At 44.2% G+C, this 25,943-nt stretch overlaps 4 protein-coding genes across 5 annotated transcripts; all 4 read right to left on the reverse strand.

Annotated features, from left to right (window-relative positions):
• Positions 1-1,647: 1,647 nt before the first annotated feature.
• On the reverse strand, positions 1,648-3,231 carry Pmar_PMAR028626 (Glycoprotein X precursor, putative; the record flags this gene model as incomplete). The annotated part of the gene is made up of 1 exon (XM_002787318.1): positions 1,648-3,231. The coding sequence occupies one exon, from the start codon at positions 3,229-3,231 to the stop codon at positions 1,648-1,650; it is 1,584 nt and encodes a 527-aa protein (XP_002787364.1).
• A 1,365-nt stretch (positions 3,232-4,596) lies between these two features.
• Positions 4,597-14,409, reverse strand: Pmar_PMAR028627 (hypothetical protein; the record flags this gene model as incomplete). Its single annotated transcript, XM_002787319.1, has 30 exons — positions 4,597-4,683; positions 4,723-4,880; positions 5,409-5,523; positions 5,763-5,873; positions 5,921-5,972; positions 6,014-6,113; positions 6,523-6,634; positions 6,977-7,079; positions 7,135-7,187; positions 7,445-7,552; positions 7,604-7,649; positions 7,703-7,805; positions 7,858-7,933; positions 8,112-8,296; positions 8,477-8,549; positions 9,187-9,238; positions 9,289-9,329; positions 9,913-10,072; positions 10,149-10,215; positions 10,265-10,388; positions 10,732-10,823; positions 11,224-11,317; positions 11,895-11,994; positions 12,230-12,270; positions 12,667-12,708; positions 13,034-13,121; positions 13,174-13,244; positions 13,701-13,789; positions 13,953-14,043; positions 14,365-14,409. 30 exons carry the CDS (start codon positions 14,407-14,409, stop codon positions 4,597-4,599), a joined length of 2,679 nt encoding a protein of 892 aa, XP_002787365.1.
• A 400-nt stretch (positions 14,410-14,809) lies between these two features.
• On the reverse strand, positions 14,810-15,892 carry Pmar_PMAR028628 (hypothetical protein; the record flags this gene model as incomplete). The annotated part of the gene is made up of 4 exons (XM_002787320.1): positions 14,810-14,822; positions 15,475-15,554; positions 15,602-15,655; positions 15,746-15,892. 4 exons carry the CDS (start codon positions 15,890-15,892, stop codon positions 14,810-14,812), a joined length of 294 nt encoding a protein of 97 aa, XP_002787366.1.
• A 1,273-nt stretch (positions 15,893-17,165) lies between these two features.
• Positions 17,166-25,652, reverse strand: Pmar_PMAR028629 (Polypeptide N-acetylgalactosaminyltransferase, putative). 2 transcript variants are annotated; one of them, XM_002787322.1, is made up of 26 exons: positions 25,522-25,652; positions 24,892-24,986; positions 24,734-24,839; positions 24,208-24,284; positions 23,695-23,784; positions 23,578-23,642; positions 23,452-23,513; positions 22,981-23,088; positions 22,800-22,926; positions 22,475-22,619; positions 22,222-22,325; positions 21,936-22,039; positions 21,691-21,751; positions 21,547-21,638; positions 21,313-21,412; positions 21,031-21,150; positions 20,736-20,856; positions 20,581-20,691; positions 20,081-20,224; positions 19,912-20,031; positions 19,572-19,644; positions 19,420-19,490; positions 17,966-18,087; positions 17,667-17,769; positions 17,386-17,463; positions 17,166-17,338 (listed from the first exon to the last, which is right to left on the reverse strand). In XM_002787322.1, the coding sequence occupies exons 1-26, from the start codon at positions 25,628-25,630 to the stop codon at positions 17,228-17,230; spliced, it is 2,619 nt and encodes an 872-aa protein (XP_002787368.1). In that variant the 5' UTR covers positions 25,631-25,652; the 3' UTR covers positions 17,166-17,227. The 2 variants fall into 2 exon arrangements, with proteins under 2 accessions (XP_002787368.1, XP_002787367.1); XM_002787321.1 differs by having other exon boundaries at positions 24,208-24,290.
• Between the last annotated feature and the right edge of the window lie 291 nt (positions 25,653-25,943).

The raw sequence follows: 25,943 nt of genomic DNA on the forward strand, positions 1-25,943 counted from the left end.
GAGACAGTGGTGGTAGTTGTTGTAGTTGTGGGGAAGCTGCTGCAGACTGACGGGCCGCAAGGCTGATCACCATCTTGACAAACAGCGACGTGGAGCCACCATTTGCAATATGATATCCTAGTGCCATATAAACCATCATTCAGCGATCGGCAATAAGCATCACAGTTGTCGCTCGGGCCCGTATGATCGTCAGGAGGAGCGGCAGTTGTAGGAGGATCACCAGTGGGGCACTCCGACGGGCGACACCGCTGATCACCTCCTTGGCAAACAGGCTCAGGTTTCCACCACTTGCAGTATGAAGATGGGCCGTTAAGACCAACGCAATAGGCGTCACATGGAGCAGACTGGAATGGGTGGCCCCCGGCAGCAGTTGTCGGATCAACTGGAGGTGGCCAAGTCTGGGACTCACACATGCTATGGTCACTGCAAGGCTGATCACCAACTTGACAGACGGGTACCGGTAACCACCACTTACAGTAGGAGGCGGCGTCGTTGAGGCTCCTGCACATATCATCACAAGCTGTGTTGGGCCCCGAAGGAGCCGATGTAGCCGGGATGGGTGTGGAGACCTGCAGCTGTCGGATATTGTATGAGGCCACAGTAGGGATAACAAGAGCAACGCCGATGATGGACATACTCAGTGGCTAGATATGAAACCTACAGAGATGACCATCATTGCACTAAAGAAGAGAGAATAAGGACAAAGACTTGCAAAGACAAACATCATGATGAGTTGTCCAGGCTGGATGTGACGTGTTGCCGCCCAAGGCATGCAACACCAAATTTGGAATACTTGCGGTCTGATCGATATCGTGGGGCGCGTACATACGCGAGGGAAACTGTAAGATTCGGGTCGAGAGCCTCTGCGCATCGCGAATAAGTCTCACTACGGAGATATCGTCGACGTACTCTATCGTGCCCCTTTTTGCCAGTGCCAATTGCTATGGTATCAGATAGCTTCACTATTTCGCTCCTGTAAGTTGCAATCATATTCACATTCCAGCCGGCATCAGTATGACAGTCGATACTGACATTATCGACTTTGGCAAGCAAATATTGGGAATGGCAGAAATGAAATTGTTATTGAGCGAGTGGTAGCTTTTCGCAACTATTTTACTGTGTATATGTTTTTTCCAGACTCTTCCACATAGTGGCACTTCTGTCAAGATATGTCATATCTGAACTCTTCCGTGGTTTTGGCGAAATTTCCTTATTTGCTGTCTTGAGTATGTCGCATTACAACGATGTGAGCCTGCATCATTCAAGTTTTTTTGGTATGAACTTCCTTCACCTCATCGACATTCTGGCAGTTGTCGCTGCGTTGACGAATTCGCGAACAAACCAAACGCCATGAAATCGAGTTATCCCTGTGGTGTCATTGTACCCATTCGGACCATAAGGACGAGTAAATGAGCTGACGAATAGGTTCAGTTTTGAATCTGCACCGGACAACAGATCCCGTATAACTTTCGCGCACACCACACTCGGGGGACATGAAAAACACTCTTAAGCACTACGAGACCCTTTGGGTGGCACGATTTACGTGAATGATTCATATATACGTAAGACTCTGTTCCAGAGTTATACTTAATTTCATGAAAGTGTGAATGATGCAATTGAATTGTCTCGGCATCTCCGTGGGTTGACTTATATCGAAGTAGTCGTAGCCTGAGCCGTAGTGGGCGACACAGTAGTGACCTGGAGTCCAGTGGGAGCCACAGTACTAGCGGCCACTGTAGTAGGCGAGACTGTAGTGGGAGCAACAGTAGTAGCTGCCACTGTAGTGGGGGCCGCAGTAGTAGGCGAGACTGTAGTGGGAGCCGCAGTAGTAGCTGCCACTGTAGTAGGCGAGACTGTAGTGGGAGCCGCAGTAGTAGCTGCCACTGTAGTAGGCGAGACTGTAGTGGGAGCCGCAGTAGTAGCAGCCACTGTAGTGGGAGCCGCAGTAGTAGCAGCCACTGTAGTAGGCGAGACTGTAGTGGGAGCCGCAGTAGTAGCAGCCACTGTAGTAGGCGAGACTGTAGTGGGAGCCGCAGTAGTAGCGGCCACAGTAGTTGCGGCCACAGTAGTAGGCGAGACTGTAGTGGGAGCCGCAGTAGTAGCTGCCACTGTAGTGGGAGCCGCAGTAGTAGCAGCCACTGTAGTGGGAGCCGCAGTAGTAGCAGCCACTGTAGTGGGAGCCGCAGTAGTAGCGGCCACAGTAGTAGGCGAGACTGTAGTGGGAGCCGCAGTAGTAGCGGCCACAGTAGTAGGCGAGACTGTAGTGGGAGCAACAGTAGTAGCAGCCACTGTAGCAGGCGAGACTGTAGTGGGAGCCGCAGTAGTAGCGGCCACTGTAGTAGCCGAGACTGTAGTGGGAGCAACAGTAGTAGCTGCCACTGTAGTGGGAGCCACAGTGGTAGCGGCCACTGTAGTAGCCGAGACTGTAGTGGGAGCCGCAGTAGTAGCGGCCACAGTAGTAGGCGAGACTGTAGTGGGAGCCGCAGTAGTTGCGGCCACTGTAGTAGGCGAGACTGTAGTGGGAGCCACAGTAGTAGCGGCCACTGTAGTAGGCGAGACTGTAGTGGGAGCCGCAGTAGTAGCGGCCACAGTAGTAGCCGAGACTGTAGTGGGAGCCACAGTAGTAGCGGCCACTGTAGTGGGAGCCGCAGTAGTAACGGCCACTGTAGTAGGCGAGACTGTAGTGGGAGCCACAGTAGTAGCGGCCACAGTAGTAGCGGCCACTGTAGTGGGAGCCGCAGTGGTAACGGCCACTGTAGTTGGCGAGACTGTAGTGGGAGCCACAGTAGTAGCGGCCACTGTAGTGGGAGCGGCAGTAGTAACGGCCACTGTAGTAGGCGAGACTGTAGTGGGAGCCGCAGTAGTAGCGGCAACAGTAGTAAAGACTACTGTGGTGGGAGCCGTGGACAGAGTTGAGGTGGTCGAGACAGTGGTGGTAGTTGTTGTAGTTGTGGGGAAGCTGCTGCAGACTGACGGGCCGCAAGGCTGATCACCATCTTGACAAACAGCGACGTGGAGCCACCATTTGCAATATGATATCCTAGTGCCATATAAACCATCATTCAGCGATCGGCAATAAGCATCACAGTTGTCGCTCGGGCCCGTATGATCGTCAGAGGAGCGGCAGTTGTAGAGGATCACCAGTCGGGCACTCCGACGGGCGACACCGCTGATCACCTCCTTGGCAAACAGGCTCAGGTTTCCACCACTTGCAGTATGAAGATGGGCCATTAAGACCAACGCAATAGGCGTCACATGGAGCAGACTGGAATGGGTGGCCCCCGGCAGCAGTTGTCGGATCAACTGGAGGTGGCCAAGTCTGGGACTCACACACGCTATGGTCACTGCAAGGCTGATCACCAACTTGACAGACGGGTACCGGTAACCACCACTTACAGTAGGAGGCGGCGTCGTTGAGGCTCCTGCACATATCATCACAAGCTGTGTTGGGCCCCGAAGGAGCCGATGTAGTCGGGATGGGTGTGGAGACCTGCAGCTGTCGGATATTGTATGAGGCCACAGTAGGGATAACAAGAGCAACGCCGATGATGGACATACTCAGTGGCTAGATATGAAACCTACAGAGATGACCATCATTGCACCAAGGAAGAGAGAATAAGGACAAAGACTTGCAAAGATAAACATCATGATGAGTTGTCCAGGCTGGATGTGACGTGTTGCCGCCCAAGGCATGCAACACCAAATTTGGAATACTTGCGGTCTGATCGATATCGTGGGGCGCGTACATACGCGAGGGAAACTGTAAGATTCGGGTCGAGAGCCTCTGCGCATCGCGAATAAGTCTCACTACGGAGATAGTCCAGGTACTCAACTACGATGTGGCTATTGACCATCTATCCTGGTATGCCGCATCTGCGTATGCCGACTTGCTCTTCCGGAAGAACGTACAGATAATCGAAAAAGTGGAAACTAGAAAGCCCGCTGAATCAAGTCACTGAGTCAGGAAATTAAAACGCAGCGCGTCTAGTTTTATACGTATTACAGTATTATTTAAAGGTTGATTCGCGTTATAACCTAACGTATTTCTTAATACTGTACAATAGTGACATTGTACCCCAACAGGCACCAACGGGCAACGCCTGTTCATTCGCCAGCCTTGCGCCGGAAATACTGTTAGGTCTTCGGTCCAACTCAGATCAAAGTTGTTTGATATACATTGTATTACTTTATGCATCGTACATCGTGACCTAACCAATAGTCTAAAGCTGTTGCCTTTATTCCAGTTTAGATTGCCAGTATAGTAATACGATCAGCTATGCTCTTCCTAACTTGAGACTTCCATTAATGAGGGATTAACATTGAAGCTCAAATGTCATCCTTCGATGTATTGTTGGATTTTATCGGCCTTCGCCACTGTCTATATGACACTGAAGAATTCCAACGAGCAATTGAGCTTCCTGGGAGGAGATTATCTCTTGAGCTCTTTCCGTGGTACTCATGTATAGCAAGGTCTGTCCGAATCTTAGCGACATGATCGAATGAACATCATCAGGCATTTGCTCGAGCATCTCTCTGATGGGTTATTAACAACAACAACAATTCAACGCAACTCCAGCACACGTTGAAAAAGTCAGTCTACGCGAAACTATCAACAATACCACGAACTTCTTTAACCAACTCGTCAGCTTCTGTTCCATCACAGAGAGTATTCGCCGTTTTCACCTGTGAAACCATCAGCATCGCGATAGCCACAAAACTTACCGCAAGCTCATCAGCCATAACTAAGAACAGTTCCAACAAATCCCCATCGACGAATCCTGATGGGTCTAATGCACCACCGCTACTCGGCAGCGTGCTCGAGTCAATCGACCGGAAGAGCTTCCAATCGACTCTAGCGTCAACAGAAGGGCTTCCAGAACCTGAGAGAAACACGCATATAAACAAAACACAGCGGATTCGTCAATTTCCTCGTGTGAGAGGAAGCCTTCTCTTCCGCCTAGAAGCATGATGGAAACATGCCATCGCGAAAACGACTTCAACATCGCCACTCCACATCGTGGAAAAACAGACAAAATTTGTGTGTGCAGTATTTCTTTCTCAAGTATCTCCTAGTATAGCATACGGAGCTATACCGCAACATCCACTTTCGCGCTGTGCATGCGTACACAATTATACAGTCTCAGCTACCACATCAAATGTATCACTGTGGTCCTACCACACCAATTCCCAAATCAGACTAAGATCGCTCCGTTAAAGGGAAGACGCCGAGATAAAAAATGGCGGGGCCCGGAATTGAACACGGGGCCTCACTAGACCGACGGGGTCCCTGCCGCGTTACTGATTATTGATGCAGAATGAATCTTTCACCACAAATCCCTACAAATTTTCATATCAGTTTTTGCATTTTCGAATTACAATTAACATCCATTATAACAACCAAGGCCTACTCTGTTGATGGATATTTACTGCTATGGCATGCTGAATCTGCAACATCCTTCCAATACCCGTGTCATCAATACCCTTCAACGACACCACTGCTCCCTCGATCGTACAAAGGAGGTACTGAAAACCAGTCTTGGAAGAATACATGTTCGCTTTCCAGAGGCTGAGCCCAGACGTTTCCTCACCACCTAGTGGAAGTTCACATACGAATTCGGGTAGAAGTGTACAGAACTCATTGCGAACTTCCTCAATTTTTCTTCGGAATTTCCACAAATGTCACCTACACATGTAGTTGATTATGTACATATTTCTTCACACCGCTGAAAGCACTATTCCCCTCCATCACTCAAGGCACTAACCTCATCACGATGTTCTCCGTTGGAGCCTCGACTCGACGGCGGCATTGTAGAACTTAACATACCGGGACGGATGCAATTAACGAGAAGACCGAGATGCAGCTGACCAACCGTCTGAAACGAATCACTCTTCATAATCTACCAAAAGTCGGCTACTTCACCTGAAGGGAATATCCGCGAGAATCTGAATGGCTACCACCGATCTCTTTTTGCCTGAAATCGAGAGTAGAAAAGCAACGAATCAGCCAGCTTACTTCTCCATAATGAAGAGGTTAAATCGATCATCAGCAACCAGAATATTCCCATTCGACAAAAACTGAATAGCTGTAGGCCACAAGGGGAATTCGTATCGAGCTGTAAAGCACTCTCAACGACATTGCCACGATTAACCTACCGAGCTCCGAAATCGTAGAAGTTTTCGAATCGAATTGTAACAGCGTCACCCCTCTCGTCATGTCACCAATCACCACCGTTCTCCTAGCAACAAATACAGTGGGGAGAAGAAAGCGACATAGAATAACTCCGATGTAATATACTCAACATTCACCTGCGCACTTCTCACGATGAAGGGCCTACCCTCGAATTTGCATAAAAATAGATGCAATATGGAGGTGGCGTTTCGTGACAAGGCCGAGCCTGAGCGCCCCATCCGACTGCTGCTCTACCGCGTACACTTCCAGTACGTTATTCACCGTACCTACTTCACCGATAGCGACCAAAAAAATTACGGAAAATTGTCCCTTACAAAGTAGGAAAATTCCACGGTTTTCGGCATCGACCATAGATGCCATCTGGTAGGGAACTCCCTCGACCTCTACTGTAGCCACTTGTTCGCAGACTTCTGCCTTGGAGCCGCTCAGGAGAGACGCTGTTGGCTGAACGAAACTCGAGAGTTTACATTACTCCTTTGCAAATTACAACCCCTAGGGGCGTTTTTAAGTAGAAAATTTCAATAAAATTTTACCATAACTGATGTAAGATAGTCGCGGCCTAAATTTTGATAGAATATTGCATCGATGAGAATAACCATCCAACATGCACCACGATGATGGTGCCGTTATCGCTCGTGGACAACGGGAATACAGATTGCCCCATTGAAAGCGCTCGCCAAGACCTCTCTAGTCAGCTTTCTCTCGCTGGGAAATCCGAATTCTGCACGTTACAGACAATAAAACAGTTTATTTTGGGCACGTTGCATATTCCCTCACCGAACTTACATCGATTCTATACACTTTGACAAACCCCTTCGAAGGCTCCGCCTCGTCAGTCTCCGATCGTCCTGCCATTGCTGGCACCACACATGAGCCCACACAGAGATATCTGATATCAACAGTGAAGATAATAACGACCGAATCATCATCCACCACCCCCTTACACTATGCCGCTGTCCTCAGCATCTCCAAGATTGAATGTGGCTAAGGAAACCACCTATATGAAAAAAACATACCAGAAGAATTCCAGCGCTCGAGAGACTATCAATGGCAATGCTCCACAAGATAAGTACAATGACAGAACTGCAATCATCTGTTTCGTTTTCTACCACTGTACACATCTGATGCTCGCACTTTTATTAAATCGATTATGTTAACGACGTATGTAACGCATTCACAAAATGTAACATAACAAGCCTATCCCAGTAGCAGGTATGAAATCCCCTACGACCCTCCAAACTCCCCCTTCCTCACCTCCACAGTGCTCTCCTCCTCCTCCTCATCATCATCAGCAGGCATGTCCACATCCTCCTCAGCTGGGATACAGTAAATCTCTCGTAGACTCGAGCCGTTCATCAAACGCTGAAAAATTACATACCATCATCACCACCACAACCAGCAACAACAACTCACCACACTGCTCGACGACGACGCTCCCCTCCTATTGTTGTTATCAGACCTACAGTAAGGAGAACCTATAGGCCAGCAGTTGCCATAGACGACATCACATACGTATTTTCCTTCCCTTTATCCTCATTCAGCCGTTCCTCTATCGTAATAGTCGATACTGCATACATATCACCAGTCACATGTTCAACATGCATTGCCGCTTGCCCTGTCATCACCAACTATCGAACTCTCCAACTCTCCAACACCACTGCTCTCACCTTCCCCAACAGCTCTTCGTCTCGTCTGGAATTCACACGGCTCATCCGTACTCAGCGAGGCGAATACCAAAGACGGCTGAAACAAAAACAAAATAAATAAGGTAAACAGCACCGCAATGAATACCAAGTTACTCCGCACCTCTACTTCAGAATAAACGGTCAATGGGGAATTAATTCCGATATTCCCACCGTTTTATCTCAACCGTGATAAAATCACCCAGAAAAAATGCCCACAGGAAGCGACTATTCCTCACCTGCGACGTCATCAACGCCATCACCGCCACGTGACTGTCCTTTTGGCCAGCACTCATCGCAAATGCCCTTTCCTCTCCAAATTCAACAGCGCACTCAACAGCGACTCCTCCCTGCAATGGGTTCACATTCCTACACATCAGCTCAGCCCCTTCGTCATCTGCTGTCAGGAGGTACGGGTATGTACCTAATAATAATAACGGCACCAGCCATATAAGAGCAGGCTATCACAACAGAAATAATACAAATTAAAAAGGTACGACGGAAGAATCAAAGCAAACATCAAATTGTCTTTCCCCACTAGAACGAGATTTGGCCATAGTCAAGCTCGATGATGAGGAATTCAGTACTAACCATCAGAGCTCACCTCTCACGAACAACCCATTGATCGACGGTAACTTCGACAGGCTTATCGGACGGAAGCCACCAACATCAATGACCTACAGGAAGGAGAGAGAGCATACAAAACCTACGATGTCGAAAGACTGGTCAAGAAGTTCATGATAGTAATAATTGTTGAGCGATGGACACCATGATCATCAGTATGGTTTGCATTACGATAAAGTGGGATGAACTCCGCAGAAGACCCAATGAAACCCATTCAGAAAATGTACCAAAACATACAAAAAAATACTTTGTATTTTAGTCGGTATACCATATCATGTATCAAGGCATCAATTATCGCCTATCATTCCCGCAATCCTCGCAACAGATTTTAACAAAAAAATAGAAGAAAATTTGACCCTAGCCTCCCAAGAACGCTTGAACAGTACGAGCAATTCTATCCGTTCACTTCTCAACAACAGTATGAGAAAATACGCACATGCTCAACTTCCTGTGGTGGTCAGAATATGAGAATTGTGAGGAAATTTGGAAAATTCCCACCTCCATTCGAATTCATATATAAACTCCTATATTTGATCATAAAACTCCTCAACTCAGCGAGAGGAAGGGAACAAACATTCCTCAGAACAAACCACTGCCCACCTGAATTTTCCATCCCCGTTCTTCTTCCGTACACTCCAACCACACCATAATACGCCCGTCACCGAGGCCACACACAACCACTACTCCCACCTCGGCCGCCGAACTCATACCAAGCGATCTCCTCGATGTCACTACTATCGACCTATTAGGAACACGGGATGACCAACCCAACCATCAAAATGCACAACCTACCGTGTCACCGAAGATTCAACTCTCGAACTTCCCAACGGTATCTAAACAATATACCCGTATACAAGTATTATACTTCTACTCATATTTTAAAACTGAATTGGAAATCATTGGAGTTTCACTCTAGTGATATGAAAAACACTAGTGAAAAGTATATTCCACGACTACTGCATGTCACCACGAATATCGCGTTTTTCACATGTCACCCGTGAAACGGGTGAAACTCCAATGTATTTCGGCTGAGAGGCCAACTAGTCGAGCCAGGTACAACTATTGGTAAGAAAAGGAAGAGCGCAATTTTATCCGACCATGTCTACTCCGACAATGGAGTTTCACCCTAGTGATATGAAAAACATATTTCACGACTACTACATGCCGCGAGTATTGCGTTTTTCACCACTTCACATAAAACGGATGGTAGAACTCCAATATATGATGAATACGATTTTAATATTATATACAGTGCGAGTCTAATGCAAAGTAATATTTTCAACGCCTTCATATTTTGAATAATATCAACATGATAACAATGTGAATCGATTGACACCAACGTTTTACAAGCGTTCTATACTCTTGAAGTAAGCCATCTCGCACACCTGTTTGCTCCGCACCATATTGGCTCCTCACCTCAAGAGGAGTTCGGAATCTTCCTCGACCTTTTCTGTTTCCTATTTCCTTTAACATCAGCTTCCCCTGTGATGATTCTTCACCCACACTCGGCCACAACCCGACCGCCAACATGCTCGAACTAGAGTCGTATGCCACACATGACACTCCAACCAACGACCTAAAAGATGGCCATTTTCGGACCTCATTCGTATCTTTATACACGCGACCTAAGATACGCAATACATGCCACCTACTTCCCAAAGGAAACCTCAGTAGTTTCCACCCTCCCCCTATCCTTCATCTGACGTATCCAAGCTCGCCCTGGCCAAGATACAAAGTAGGCCCACTAACATACCACTGCTTCACTCACCACAATCATCAACTGTCACCACCGTGTCACCATCACCAGTAGCAGCTACGAATGACCGTCCATTCTCAACCTCATCCGAGCGAACCAGGACTGGTGGGGAAGACGATACGTCAACCCATCGGACCTGAAATTTGAGATTTTTTTAGAGAATGTAAATTATCGAAAAATTTTAAATTTCCCTCATTTCTCATCTCAAAAATACGAAAAATCGTCTTCACGAGATTTCATTTTTCAAAAAAATCCAAAAAAAATTTTATGGATTTAAAATATCGGAAAATTTCCCCCAATTTTCCAGAATCATCGTATCGAGACGATCATCTCGAAAATATGGAAAATCGTTTTCACGGAATTCTCCTTTCCAATTGGAAGTTCAGAAAAATTTATTAAACGGAAATTACCTGAAGATTCGTCGCTCATCTCAAAAATATGAGAAAATAATTTTCACCAAAAAATGTCACCATCCCTACCGCTCCTTTTGAAACTTGTACGACGAGATTCGACACTCCGCCACACCAAATCGAGGGCTCATCTATGAACACATCAGAGAAGTCCAACGTAACTGATGATGACGACGATGAGTATTCCTCCAAATTCAAGACGACATAGTAGAGAGCATCCTACCCAGCTCGGATTCAGTGCTCTCCTCCTCCTTCGTGACGAATGTACAAACCACCGTTGTTGTTGCCAATGATTGAACCTCAGCATAATACTCATTTACAATCATATTTCACGCGAAACCACAACTTCACATATTTTCGTCAATGTTGGGAAAAGTATATGTTCACTTTCCTCAGCCGAGCTCAGGAATTTCTTCACTAATTACAGAAGTTTACACATGAATTCGTGTACAAAAACCAATAAAAATTTCCAAAAATTTCCCCAAAATTTCCATTTCTTCACCAACGCGCATATTTCCCCGCAGTTCTTATCAGAAATTAGATTTTCACGAAACTTCTCACCAAAAGAGACGATCCTCTTGGCAGTCCAATACTCCACATCATCGACACACTCGGCCACTCGACACTCCCCAACTCCTTCATCCTCAAACCACATCTAAGGGCGCGTATCTACCACACGGAGAGATGATAAAAACTACGCCTCATAAAAACAAGTTTTCGTCTAGATGTTTAAAACGCTGAAAATGATCATTCAATGAAGGGTTGTAAAAATAAAGTTATTATTTCATCGATTCAGCCTACCAAGGAATGTTCATTCCAAAGAAATCTCCGACTGGCAACAGACATGTGACAAACTTGAAGTCGATCCCACTGGTGTGAAAGTACTCGATATTATATTTGTCATCATCGGGTCTATTCCGAACAACCCATGATAACACGTGAATCAGAAATAGTGAAAACAGTGTGGTAAAAATTGCACATGGTCATCAACCACATGTGTTGGTGATGACAATATGAAAATTCTGAGAGGAAATTTGTGGGAATTATTGCTGGTTCCTGTGGACTCCGACCCCAACTCGTTCATAAACTCCTATGATCAGCGAGGAAATTCATGAGCTCAGCAGCTGAGGAGAGCGAACATATATTACAACACGGAGTTAAAATATTTCCGCATATTATTCTCTTTTTATATCGACATTCACTCTAAGCATATAAACACACTTTTGCCTTACCGATGAAGCCTCACTTCGACCCGTGACCATGAGCAAGTCCCGCCCAGTGTTAGCAGGTAATTGGAAATCCAATATCGGCGATAGTGATAACTCCGCATGGCTGAACAGAGAACGAGGATATACCCGAGATCATTCCCCGGCAATATCGATGGACCTCGACGGTTTTACTCGGGTAAAAACATCGCGAAATAATTTTCTCCCTCAGAGTATCGTACTAGTTATTTCACACCAACAACGATATAAAACGATATCGGCACTGATATCTTCGATACACTTCATACAAAGAAGTGCGTGAAAAACTCCGATTTCGTTACGATTTTCCCCACTTCCCTTACATCGTTCGCACATATGATGCCGTATCAAGATAAGGCTCCGGCTGAATCCAAAAACATCATCCCCCATGAATGCAGCATGAACCAACTCACGTAAACCCTGCATAATCGATGTGCATCCCCAGCGTCACTCGCCACAAAAATAAGTTCCCCTCCCAGCAACACAGCCACTGCTGAACTTGCTCCTTCCGAAACTACTCCCAGGGTCTGAAAGTAATCACCTTGGAGTTTCACTCTAGTGATATGAAAAACATATTTCACGACTACTGCATATCACCGCGAATATCGACTTTTTCACCAAGTTTTACGCCATTTCGCGTAAAACGGGTGGTGAAACTCCATCAAACGAAGCCATTTTAAGTTCCAAAATAATCAACTTCAAGATTCGCCACTGAAAAATTCCGAAAATTCCCCATAAATAAACCCTTGCGTTTTCCTACCTCCATTTCCATCCCATCTCTTCCACTGAGATCACCCCGCACCTGATAACGAGACTACAACACTACCAAGTCGTACTCAACTAGTTCAACTACTTGGTCAATGGGGTTCACCCGTTTTACACCAACTGGCGTAATACTCTGTGTGAAAAACCGCGATTTTCGCGCTATGCAGTTATTTGTAAAATGTGTTTTCAACTAGTATTTCTCATATCACTAGGGTGGAACTCCATTGCAGACTTGCATATTTACAAAAGCTTGATGCACTTTATAACGTGGGTATGATAATAACAACCGTTTTTCACAAACTTGCACAACTTCGATAATGCCGTATCACGCACAGTGTTGCGTCTTCACGACCAACCTTCACCTTAGTTTCCCGTCTCCTCTTCCCCGCATTCCCCTTCCTCTTCCCATCATCAACATAATGACGACTTCCGCTACCACCACTCGCCGACCTAAGCCGACCAACCATCATCACACACATATCGATCATCTTAAAGTCACCACCTGTGCAAGACATGTAGCCACCCTTCATCATCAACTATGAACAACCTCCCTATAGTGCCGCCCACACATACCTACAAAGTCGACAAGATCTCTCATATTGCTCAATATCGATTACTAGGGCGCGCGCGATATACTTCTCACATTATTAATGGAGTTTCACCCTAGTGATATAATAACACCAGTGAGTAACATATTTCACGACTACTGCATATCACCGCAAATATTGCGTTTTTCACCGAGTTTTACGCCACTCCACGTAAAACGGGTGGTGAAACTCCAATAATTTAACAAATTATCATCATCTGAAAAATCATTCACTAATCATCCGAGATAATGTGTTTTTTCTTTGCCACATCTCTATGATTACCATAATAACAACTTTCATTATTTACGCATTTTTTACGCCCGTATGACAAAACTTAATCTCTTCCTCTTAAAAGAAAAAATACGAAAAATACCAAAGCAATAAAATAAAGAAGCCCAAAAAATACCCACAAAAATCGAAAAAAATCCGGAAAAAAACTTACCCTTCTCATCAGTTTAGTTGTTATGTAGTCGCTCCTCACCTCCCCATCATCAGCCTGCGCCATACCATATCGGCTGATCGTGCGAGGGCCTGCACCAACAAGGCATCCAACGCTCACTTTCCTCAGCTGAGTTCCTCAGCTTTCCTCACTAATTATAAAAATTCGTGCAAAAAGTGCACAAAAATCAATTCTCTGATTTTTTTCACAATTGCCATCCACACACGTAGTTAACCACGTCCATATTCTCCCTACCGATAGCAACAATTTCCTGCCAGGACAACGCTAATATACGCCGCACTCGGCGCTCGCTGACGTCTATTTTAGGATACTCGTTCTGAGACGCCTGAAAGAGAAAACTGCCGCTGATTTTGATGAAAATATCGAATAATTTTCCCATAAAATCGATGAAAAATATCAATAAAATCACATAAACCAATAAATATTTGATGAATAATTTTCAAAATCTATTTTCTGACGAGAAAACGAACACAACGTATTATCATTTCACCAACCACAACATTCTCACTAAAGCACTCACCACTTCAAGGGTTTTCTCCTCCAGATCCAAATGGAAAAATAATATTTTTAATTCTCGCGATATAGGTTCCTCACTAACAAGTACCTGTCAAGCCGCTGACAAGCGTCAGACTACTCTACATCTCACCGCGATATTAACACATCTCTTATTTTCCCCATCTTTCGGTGGCATAATACACATATCAATCGCCTGAGTTCAAAGCCATACCACACCTCCGACACTTTTCCACCCCACATCAGGAACGCTGTCCATCCTAAACGCTTGCCCAGTCGAGGACGTTCTTTCCCCCTCCCGATTTTTCGATTCCAAAATGCTGTCAATATCCATCACGAAGAGTTGCCCTCGAAAGAGGTGTGTCTAAAATGGACCTAATCCGTATCTTACCAAGAGGAACCTAAGATACTCACCGCAATGATACCGCTCTCGTCGTCGTAACAAACTGTATGCGACGCACGCAGACAACTATCAGTTGTTGGGTATGGCTGAAAAACAACAATAGCTAATATCGATCACATGATCGATTTGGCATCATAAAATACATAATTCCAATATCAGTCGAAAACAGCTTTTCTTATTCTTTTCTTCTGCACAAAAAATTTTAAAATTTTCCCAAGAAAATTAGTTTCCACAAAAAAACCGACCTTTTCCGAAAAAAAATCCCAGTAAAAATCGTCGAAAAAAAATTCTCCTTTTTTCCTCGACTTACATATAAATTTGCCAACATCCCAGAACACACCGGAACCAACTCAGTGGTCGGATCAGCTCGAAATCTCCACAAGGCGAACTGCCGCTTGGCTGTTGTGAAATAAATAAATTCGCTGAGGGAAAGTGATGGATATTTGGTAATACGACGAAAAACTACTCATACGTTTAAAACAATACTGGAGTTTCACCCGTGATATGCAAAACACTAGTGAAAAACACTTTTCACAGGCGAAAAACGCGTAAAACACATGGAGTTTTTCACCCACGTTGTATAGTTCGGGGGGTTGTCACAGGTGAAACTCCACTGTATATACTTCTATCACCTACAAGTTAGTACTCGTGATATACAAACACACGCATATTTTTCTCATATTTTTCTCAGAAATCGATATGAAAAATTTTCCCAAAAATTTTTCATATCGATTTCTTCCTCAACAACAACTTTAACACCCTTCATCATACGAATTCTTTAGACCCCTCCCGGACCTCATCCGAATCATACCATCGTGAACCTAAGATATTCCCACCTACTCTCGAATAACTTCCATCACCATCAGCCTGCCCATCACCGGCACTTCCAACAGCGGTCCATTCTCCATCACATCAGCAGACTGACAAATCTTGAAATCTTACCACCACTTGCATTTCCTCAACTCACCGCCGCCTCAAAATCCTCTCCGCCAACTTTCCCAAATGGACCGAAAATTTGAATCTGAAAAATCAAAGAAAAACATTCCAGCATTCCATTATTGCGCGAAATACTCCGAAAAAGTCTCGAAATCACGCACGATTATCTCATTACCCTGCTAGCCACACGGCCAACCACGAGGTATTTTCCTTCACAAATCGCCCTAGCCGATACCACTGCTGTAGAGGGTTGCAAAGTAGAAAGATAAAACGCAGATCCTTTAGTCGGTTCTTCTGCCGCGTCAGATGACGAGGCCTTCATAACAACATCTTCACTCGAGGGCGATGATGAAGTTGAAGACATTAAATAGATTCAATGGAGTTTCACCCTAGTGATATGGAAAAAATAATAAAAAACATTTCTCGCGGAGATGATTTCTCGACCGCGTGAGTATATAAAGTATAATTTCGTGGCGCGTGAAAAAATCCCCCCAGCAAATTTCGTCACCACAGCACAACGCCCATATCCCAGAAACTTCTCATGCTCAATGGGACCTCAAAGGCGCCTGTCGCATCCCACTAGCCGCCAACGCTCTCATCAAAGTGGGCGATAGTCCAAACCGTTGTTCATCCTGTCTATGCAGCCTAAGGGCGTCGGTTCGATTCCCACACCCTTTATTTCGCCCACCTGCTCATATCGCAAAATTTTTCCTCGTATTTTTTCTCATCAATTTCCGTCCGCGGCAATCTCGAGTAACCATACGGCGTGAGATGAGAGGGTCTCAAGAAGCGAGTGCACACAAACGGCTGCCGAATTAGAATCTAAACTCTATCAATGTCCCCAATACAAATCGATAATGAGTTTATTTATTTTATATACCACACCATCCGTAACTCGTCCCACCCGGAAAAATTTCGCTCAGAATTATCACGCCCCGGAATAAATCGTCAAAAAATATGCACGGAAAAAGTCCAAAATCAGCGTCCAGTGAATCGCCACATGGCGATCTCAAAAATGACTACGACAATTTCCGTAGTTAGCGTTGATACCACACCACCGGCAACTCGTCTTACCGCCCACATCTTCTTCTGCTCAATCGCCGTTCTATCTCTATTAGTAAAATACCGCGACACCCTCGTCCACTTCCTCCTGTATATGTTGAATACCAACTTATTGATTCTTCGCGCCCTCAGAAGGGGCTGGGAGCGTTGGAACATTTTATCACAAGTAGGCCAACAAGAACAAAATTCATTCATTGGCCCTTGAATCCAACATTAATTCGGATCGAATAATAGCAAATTCGACAAGGTGAACAACAACAACAACAATGAAAATAATCGACAAAATACCATAAAGTCGTTGCTAGTCAGATTTTCATGATTTTTTTCGGACGAAAAAATATTTTTCAACCGAAAAAATGCAGTTTTTTTTACAACAGTCTTCATAAAAATACCAGTTCTTTCGTCAATCGAGACTTCACCAGGGCCCACGTGATTGAAAGAGTTTCATCCCACTTTGAAGTTGCCAATCCACCGAACTGACGAATCAAAAACTCAACCAAAGAGCCACACAGTAAAGCCAGTTAGAAACAATACATCGCATAATCTACCAATTTTGTGGCGCAGTGACACTTTCGTCTCCACCACTCAATGCAATTTATACTTCGACTACTCCTTCCTGCAGCGCGCCGGTGGCGAGCACATCTTCCTTCAACAACGACGGATACTTCGTCTGGGCTTCTCGATACAGTCGAGTCTCGAGAGGTTCCTAATATCATAATCGATCACGTGATCGATTACACCTATCCTGCTTACAAACGGCTCGGAAATACTCCACCGAAGCATTGCCTTCGCACTAGGACACGAAACAACGCTCAGTTTCGCTGTCTGTGCCTGCCAACATCATCTATGCTAGAACAACCCCACTCAGGAAAGCTAAGAGAAACGGTACAAGAAACTTGATATTCGATATGATTTTAAATCACATCCCCAAGAGAGTAAATCATCGTTATTAAATTATCCGAAACGTGATATTTCTCCGCAGAAAATTACATCAAGAACATTCATCATCAGCGACATACTGCCATAAAACCTACCGGTTTGAAATCGAGACACTCGTCCACAACTCCTCCCTTCACCACGCCACTATCCTCAACCGTCCAACGCTGATCAGCATCGAACTGGGCCGAACAAGACGATCTGAAAAACGAATTTCCAATTACAAAATGTTACGACCATTGAAGCTCTGCCAAACTTGGAGATGATCAAACACGGACGGAAATTCCAGATTGGATCGCCGGGCATATAACGTCAACAGATGGCTCTCAGATGTCAATGCTACAAGTCATATGCGTTGTCAAAGACGAGAACGCGATCAACACCAATCAACCCCTACACAGCAACCTCTCCCTCTCTATCGGCCTGTAGACACAAAGAAGTCTCCGTATTGATGATCCTCGACAATCCCTGGTCTTCATATCGCCATCTCTGGGATGAGGAGGATCCACATGCGGCCATCTGAACACATCAACGATACAAAACGCGCACGACGGAGAATTCGATGAGATTTCCGTCTGCGTTTCCAGGAATTCGCTAAGAAAGTTTGCCGCCCCTAGCGGTCGCGAAGACTGTACCGCAGCTATATCCCGATACACTAGTGCTACAATCAGCTGCGAGAAACAAAACTATAAGGTGTTTGTCAGCAACATGTTTATCATCGCAAGAACGTTATCGTGCCTCACGCTTCGCCCAAGTGCCTTCATCAGTCAAGCTTCACCATCGTCTCAGTTTTTCGAACAACAAGTAATAAAGAGTAATCGAGTTTCATCCACAGTGTGACTTCAAATACTCGGCATGCCGCCACAATGTGCTTGACGGTGGGTAGTGAAATCTTGTTGAATAACACCATAGATTGGTTCACCTCCGAACACCGGAAGTCGTCGCAGGGTCTGATCTTGTCCGCCTTGTCAACAGTGAAACGCTTGCAGCATCCCACTACCGTTCTAGTAAGAGAGGCTCACTTTCATTGCCTTCCGAACCACACAGCAAAGCGTCGACTCTTTATTCTTTCTTCCCTACCTGACGTACTCTGGTGTGCAGAGAAGCAATAGCGTGTTGGTCCAACAAATTAATAGTGCTTCGCATTGCGAAAGCGATTCTAGATCCTGATTTTAGTCGCCGCTCATGTCCACCTTGCTCGATCACGCATGATCCACTCGCTGAAATTCGGCCCCTTGCAAAGCGTCCGCCAGCTTAGTATCGAGCATTGGAATACGGAGGAACTTGTTTATAAAGGCCACAAAATAGTCGACATGTTATCGCACGTCACAGCATGGCCATCAAACGCTCCTCTTTGGTAAAGCCAATAGGTATGGGGAGCCACAGCAACAAGACCGAGTACAGCACGACAAGGAGCATCAATCCCTGGTTGAGTGGTTGGTCTTGGTTGAATGAACCACACCAAACAACTCCACGCAACCAAACAACCAGAAATTCACGACGTGCGAAGTGCAGGACCTTCGACACTAGCGCAGATAGGACCATTTTCCGGTGAAGGGAAGGGAGCAATAGCTGCCGAAACAGCATCGGCTAGAATGTGACGAAGAGTAGAAACCTCCAACCCGGAGGTAACTACTCATGTCATTGAAATGTACACTTTTCAAAGTTTTCCCGGGAGGACAATCACTCGAAAACATAGGAACCCTCTAAACTTGTCCTTGCTACCATGACGTCATAACTCCATGATTGTGAATCATGGGGATAAGACCGCCACGCTCTGAGTATGACACGTGAAATTCATCCTGGATACATTTCACGATGATTCTACCAATCTTCGCGATGAGTACTTACCACGACGTGATGATCCTCATCAACATCCAAACACCATCCGCCATCCCGTAGTGAGAATTCGGCCTCAGAACCTGAGATACGTCACAAAATCGATCACCCGATCGATTTCGAAGTATCCTCCCATCTGCAGAGCGCCTTCGCCAGAGGCTTACCAATAGTCTCCCTCGTGAACTTCTGACCGTATTTGGGAACTCCATCAGTAGTCGCACAAGTTTTATAATGAACCTATCAAATATTCCTGATAGAGATGAATCACACAAATTACTGCCACTAATTTACTGCATGGAATTGAAAAGAAGCGAATAATAATTTACCCCCATAACCATAACAATATATCGCAGCAGTCAATCTGCGAGACACTATCGTCAACCTCAGATACTCATCCTCGTTCACATATACACACTCCCGCCTCTCAAACGAAAACCCATATTATAACGAGATTAATTTTTATGATGATATTCGTACCACTCCATCGGAGAAACTCCAACTTACCCTCCGAGTAGTCCTCGCGCCAACTTGTACCGATATACATTTCGACTCCTCGAATTTTATCATCGACCCCAACTCCGATACCGTATCAGAGAACGTCCACTCCTGGTTATAATTCCTCATCTGATCATCATACCAAATCGATCACCAGGGCGCGCGCTTACGCTCTCACCTTTGGGTTATAGCAAGTATACACCACCAATTTCGTCCCCGAGGAACTGTCAGCACAGAGAGGGACTTCACCAATCTCCTCTGCCTTCAACTGGAATCTTCCACTACTCATTTTAGCCAGAGTTATCTTCTGTTCACCAAACACCTAACAAAGGCAAGTAATCGATTTCGGGGAATTTAATGAACAACCCTTTCGGCAGTCTTCCCTGGAGAATTCTCATAACGAATATAATCACGACATATGAATACTATATCAATTTCCCATGAATGAGATCGGTAAAATCTGAATACAGCGCTAGCGGGCTTGGAGCCCTGCGGAAAGCAGTATCGCCCAAATTCAGCAGTAGTTGATGTGGATTTCTGAAATCAGTTTTGCTACCTTTTCTCGAGTAATTCATATTATCAAAACGGCAGTAATATTATAATCAAAAATAATTTTAGGTTAGACATAGGGAAACAATCGATCACCAAGGCGCGCGCTAAATCCCATAAACTACTTACCTTGCCCGACTTGGGATCGATTTCGCATGGGAGTAACTCGAAATTATCTCCCAAAGCCGTCAGGCACTCGCCCGATTGAACTTCAACTATCCCTCCATGGTGTGTGTCAACCTAAGATACGCGGTATCCAAAATTCTTCGCTGTGCGTAACTGACTCTGAAATTCTGCCGGAAACCTGCAGCCCCGCAGTTTTCCAGCGAAACATGAGCTCCTCGGTCGCGTTGCATTCCAATGCAACCCTCACGATGTGATCGAGGATCGGATGAATACAATTTCCTGATCAAAAAAGAAAATGATGAAAACCTCCAATTCCCCAAAAAGACAGTGTTGGAATATATCTTCGCTTTCCACCTCAGTTGATCTCAGGAGTGTGAAAAAAAAACACTAGTAATTTTCCGAAAATTTCCTTATCTTCGCCACCAAATGTAGTTGATATTTTCCCCCTCCTACAGTTGGTTGTTTTGCAATTTAATCCATTGATCGTGAAACTCGCCGTACGTGCTGCAGACGTTCGTGCCGAGACCTGTCCCCATTTCGTTGCCAGACAAGCACTGATCGGAATTCCAATTCCTGAAAAAAAATATAAAAACTGCGGAGAAAGTAGGATTCCTGAATTCTGATATGCATGTAATAATCACAGCCCTATTTTTTTACGAAATTTTCCGCAATTTTTCCATGAAAACTTGAGGAAAAATTTTTCTCGACTGAATAACAAATCAAAAAAGTTCTTACCGAAATCCCGAACAACATTTCTTCCCATCACGATTTCCTTGATGCCACAATTGCCCTTTAGAGCTCTCCGAACAGCGCGATAAAACGACATCATTCTGGCCTGAAAATCAGAAAATTCGGGGAAAACTCGAGGAAATTTTACGAAAAATCCCAACAAGAATTGACCACTTTATGGTATCACCAACGACTAGCCGAAAAAATCTATCTTAAATTTTCCCGCACCGCCGAAGATACCTCGGGTTTCCAAACACATGCCAGAAATATCATCTTTTAAATGGAAAACCTGTCGCGGTACCAAACCCGCATCGAAATAGAGTGCTCGAAACCTGAGGTAAAAACGGGGAAAATAATCCGAAAACGGAATAAATTACTCAGCACCTGTACAGAAACCAAGCAAATGGTCTGCATTTCAATCCTTTCTTTATTTCCAAAATATTACCTAAAATCCAAATTAAATGGGAGAAAGCGGAAAACCAACCCCAAACGCCCAAAATTTTTACAATTCTGACGAAAAAAAATTCCAGGCGAAAATTCATTTCATGAATTCACACATTCCTAATTGCATAACCGCATTTTGACAAAAACCGCTGAAAAATCTCAAAAAAAACTACAAATATTCTTACTAATATCAGGTCTCGTCATTTCGCCCGTTTTGAAGCCCGAAAACGCGGGAAAAGTCTCCAACTTCTCCAACCACTCATCGAACCAAGCTGAAGCCGCTCGGTACCTGAATGAAATTAGCGCGCGCCCAAATGATCGATTTTGACTACTTCGAATTAACGCATGACAAACCATCGAAAGAATACAATTTGACATTATATCATTCCTCAACATTCTGTTGATTGATTTCCGAGCTCTTCAAAAATTTTCGGATAAAAAAATTTTCGGAGAAAAAAAATTTTCGCTCACCGATTCGTCACAACAGCTCCGCCCGGCACGGTATAGCGGGGCCGAGTTTTCGGGTTACTCGACACCCTCCACATGTGGGCAACATACGAATCTTGCGCGTTAACCTACAACGACAAAAACAAAATCGTCACTGCGCCACGAAATTCGTCACTGCGCCACGAAATTCGTCACTGCGCCACGAAATTCGTCACTGCGCCACGAAATTCGTCACTGCGCCACGAAATTCGTCACTGCGCCACGAAATTATCCTTACAATTTCGCCACCACACAGCCATATCCTCAGACTTTGATCAATGTTCTCTCCGCCCCAGCCGATCATTCGAGTATCATAACCGCCGGTCTCCTTCCACCACTTGCGAGACATCGCCAACAGCCCACCCGACATTATGGGTACGTACCTAATGGAGGTCCCTGGTTCGAATCCCACACCTGTCATAATTATATATTCCTGCGAATTCACTACTACTAAGAAAGAGTTCACTTCATAACAAAGAATATAATCTCCCACATATTCAAACGTGAATATATTCGATCATTATCACAAATCGATCACGTGATCGATTTGATCAACAACTTACTTATCCTCATCACTAAACCATTTAAAATCTGCATCCCAGGTAAGATAACACTTCGCCATCCCGCCGCTGGTGCGATGCTCTTCCCACGTGTCAGGATCCAAATTAGTAATAGAAGGTACCACCACACCTAATTTGCATAATCGTCCGGTTTAATGGGCGAAAAATTCCGATTGTCACTCACGTTTATAATTTGTCCGTATTTGCTTCACAATTGGGCTAAACCAGTCTTTAGCCGGCTTCACATGGCAATCCAAGAAAATGATGATGTCGCCTGTTGCTACACCAGCACCTGCGAATTCCACATTTGCTCAAAATTCCAAAACATAAAAATGCGTGTTCTAATACAACCAATTCGATGCAAATTCGTTCCTCAAAATCGTCGACGTTTTAAACATATTCCAACATCGTCATCGAAACCTCAACAGCCAAGCACAAATATCCCTGTCGACTCGACAGTGTCGAGTATTTATAAATTCAAAATAAATTGCTCACGACCTCTAGGTGGCGAAAACGATTATAGCGGGGTAAAAACGTACTGTAATACTCGATGAAAAAACAATCGCATCTAAGAATCACTGTATAAATATAACAATATTTCAGCTAGCATAATCGTTCAACCAAATTAATGGGAAATTTTCTCCGGTCAGCTTACCTTTGCTCTTGGCGTTGATAAGTCCCGTAAACGATGAATGTCGAACCCATTTCACTTTCAACCTGAACGATGCAGGTCAAAAAAATTTCCGTTTTTTTGGAAAAAAAACGGGAAAAATTTTCTCACTCTTTCTGCTCCTCTTCAGTCAGCAGCGTCTTCAATGGAGGTGTGCTTCCATCATCAACCACAACCTACGGAATAATTTACCCCTCCTAAAACGCTGGGATTCCCAATTAATCCTACAACTTCTTGCAGTATATTATCAGGCGTCGCCTCGTTCACCGACTTCACCGTTTTAACCATAAATTCTCCTTCGTTCGCGCACGGTAAAACCTGCGGTCACCAAAAATCACCAAAAATTTTTCTATACCATAATTTCTGCCAGAAAAATAATATAATAAAATAATAAATGCCAAAAAATATTTTTGCCTTCCCAAAAAAATCTCACCTGGTAAAAAAAAGGAAAATTTCCAATACAAATCAACTGCAACTGTGCGACTATCGCGATTAGTTTTGGAATATATTTTCGCTTTCCTGAGCTGCGCTCAGTAGCTTCCTCACTAATTATTTACATACAAATTCGAGTACAAGTGTAGAAAATCCAACAACAATCTCCCAAAATTTCCCCACAATTTTCCTGACCATGTGCATATTTTCCCACGCTGGTCGAAAAATATTTTCACAAAAAAATCAGGAAAATATGCGCATGGTCAACTACATGTGTTGGTGAAAATGCCCGACATCACAAAGACTTACAACGCTGATTTTCGGCTGATATAAAAAGCCGCCTCCCAACCCCACGTCGTCGTCGACTGCGAATTCACTACTACCACCTGCAGCTGAGAAAAAATATCACCCCCGAAAAAATTAAATTTATCCGGAAATTCGGAAATTTTACGCCGTAAAAATTCAGATTTTTCCCAAGAAAAATTTATAACATTTCAGAGCGGCATTCAACGCCTTATTAAGATCACATAACTATGTTGAATTCTTCCTATTTCGCCCGTACAAGGAAATTTTCAAAAATCGGTGCCAACCGAAAATTTGAATTTTTCATCTGAGTAGATTCACACAATCGCTTCAACTTTCATGATGACCGGAATTTTTCGCGCATAAATTGAGTTTCTCCAGTTTTTAAAGTAAAACCTGCGTTATTCACTGCTAACATGCAGAGTGGATTTCGTTGTTTATAATACTGCCAAAATTAGTACCGAATTTTCGTCAAACTATCGACACTAAGTTGCTGCACGCATGAACATAAAATTAAATTTTTTTCTATTACCCTCCACGTGCGCGGACGAATTTTCCAATAGTGCATCCAACAATGTTGTGTTATCATGGATCCATACCATGCCGCGGCTGATCTGCAACTGTACTGCATAAAAAACCTGAAAATTTCGGAAAATTTTACGAAAAAAATTTTCCGAAATTTTCCCTCACCAGTAGCCGCCATATAAAAGGTATCCGCGATATTCTGCTCGAGGGTGCAAAGAGAGTCACCACTGCAGCTACGCACGAAAGAAGGAGTGCCGTAACTGGAAAGGAAAAAATAATTTCGTGCTGCGTGAAAAAAAACTAATGTCGGAAAATTCCCAATTGAATTTTCCATGATAATGTGATAATGAACATGAGCATCGCTGCTGATGGAGACTAGCATTTCATAGTGATTCATAAACGGCCGATTATGCGTGTGAAATTGAACCGTGTCAGAATTGTCAGGGTTTTCACCATATTTTCCTACAACTGAAAGTTCACTAGCCCGAAAGTCAGGAACGATTGTAGCGCGTAAATTTGGAAAGAAAAATAATTTTCCCGGAAAGTTTGAATCTATTTTCTGACGAAACTCAGTTGAAGACTTTTACTTCATTCAATGGTGAGACCAACAGATTCATTTAAATTTAATTTTCTGGGAAAAAATAATATTTTTTCTAAAATGAGTAAAAATTTTCCATGACAGTTTTCCGATGTATGATTCATCAGTGGTGTTCAACTGAGTACTTTTTAAATCATATTATTTCTCGAAAAATTCCGAAAAACATTTCCAAATTAAACGTGTTTTCTTATTATTACCAACACCAACGGTTTGCCACCGAAATATGAGTAAAACCAGCGGGAGGAGGAAGAGGGTGCAACATCGGATGATTTGCCGACGTTTATATGAAACGTTTTCCTTGGCCATATTGGGAGAAAATAGGAACGTGGAGAAGATGCTGCTCGAATGAGGTTGTGCGTTGTGGAGTGGGACGATTATTATTGGGTAATTTATTCACAAACGATTACCGCTCCCGGAGATTTTTACACATCATGGTGATTTTTTACCCACTCATAATCGCTCGCGCGGTTCTGACTTTTTCCTGACGTTGAATTTTCTCTGACATATCAATTTTTATCACAAGTATCAATTTTAATAACATGTCTGTCCCCGCGTCTTCTCCTACCACTCCTTTAGCAAATCAGGCAGTTGCTGATAAGCTCAGCGAGATGAGCTTTCG

The sequence above is a fragment of the Perkinsus marinus genome (assembly GCF_000006405.1).
Source record: "Perkinsus marinus ATCC 50983 genomic scaffold scf_1104296929422, whole genome shotgun sequence".
NCBI lineage: Eukaryota > Perkinsozoa > Perkinsida > Perkinsidae > Perkinsus > Perkinsus marinus.

Bases quoted from the DNA above. Each gene is read 5' to 3' on its own strand.
- Pmar_PMAR028629 (XM_002787321.1), bottom strand. From the start codon at position 25,630: ATGGCCAAGGAAAACGTTTCATATAAACGTCGGCAAATCATCCGATGT. The intron at 24,291-24,733 runs GTAATAGAAAAA...ATTTTTTCTCAG, and splicing joins TTCGTCCGCGCACGTGGAGG to CTGCAGGTGGTAGTAGTGAA. The intron at 22,927-22,980 runs GTGAGTGACAAT...TATGCAAATTAG, and splicing joins AATACGGACAAATTATAAAC to GTGTGGTGGTACCTTCTATT.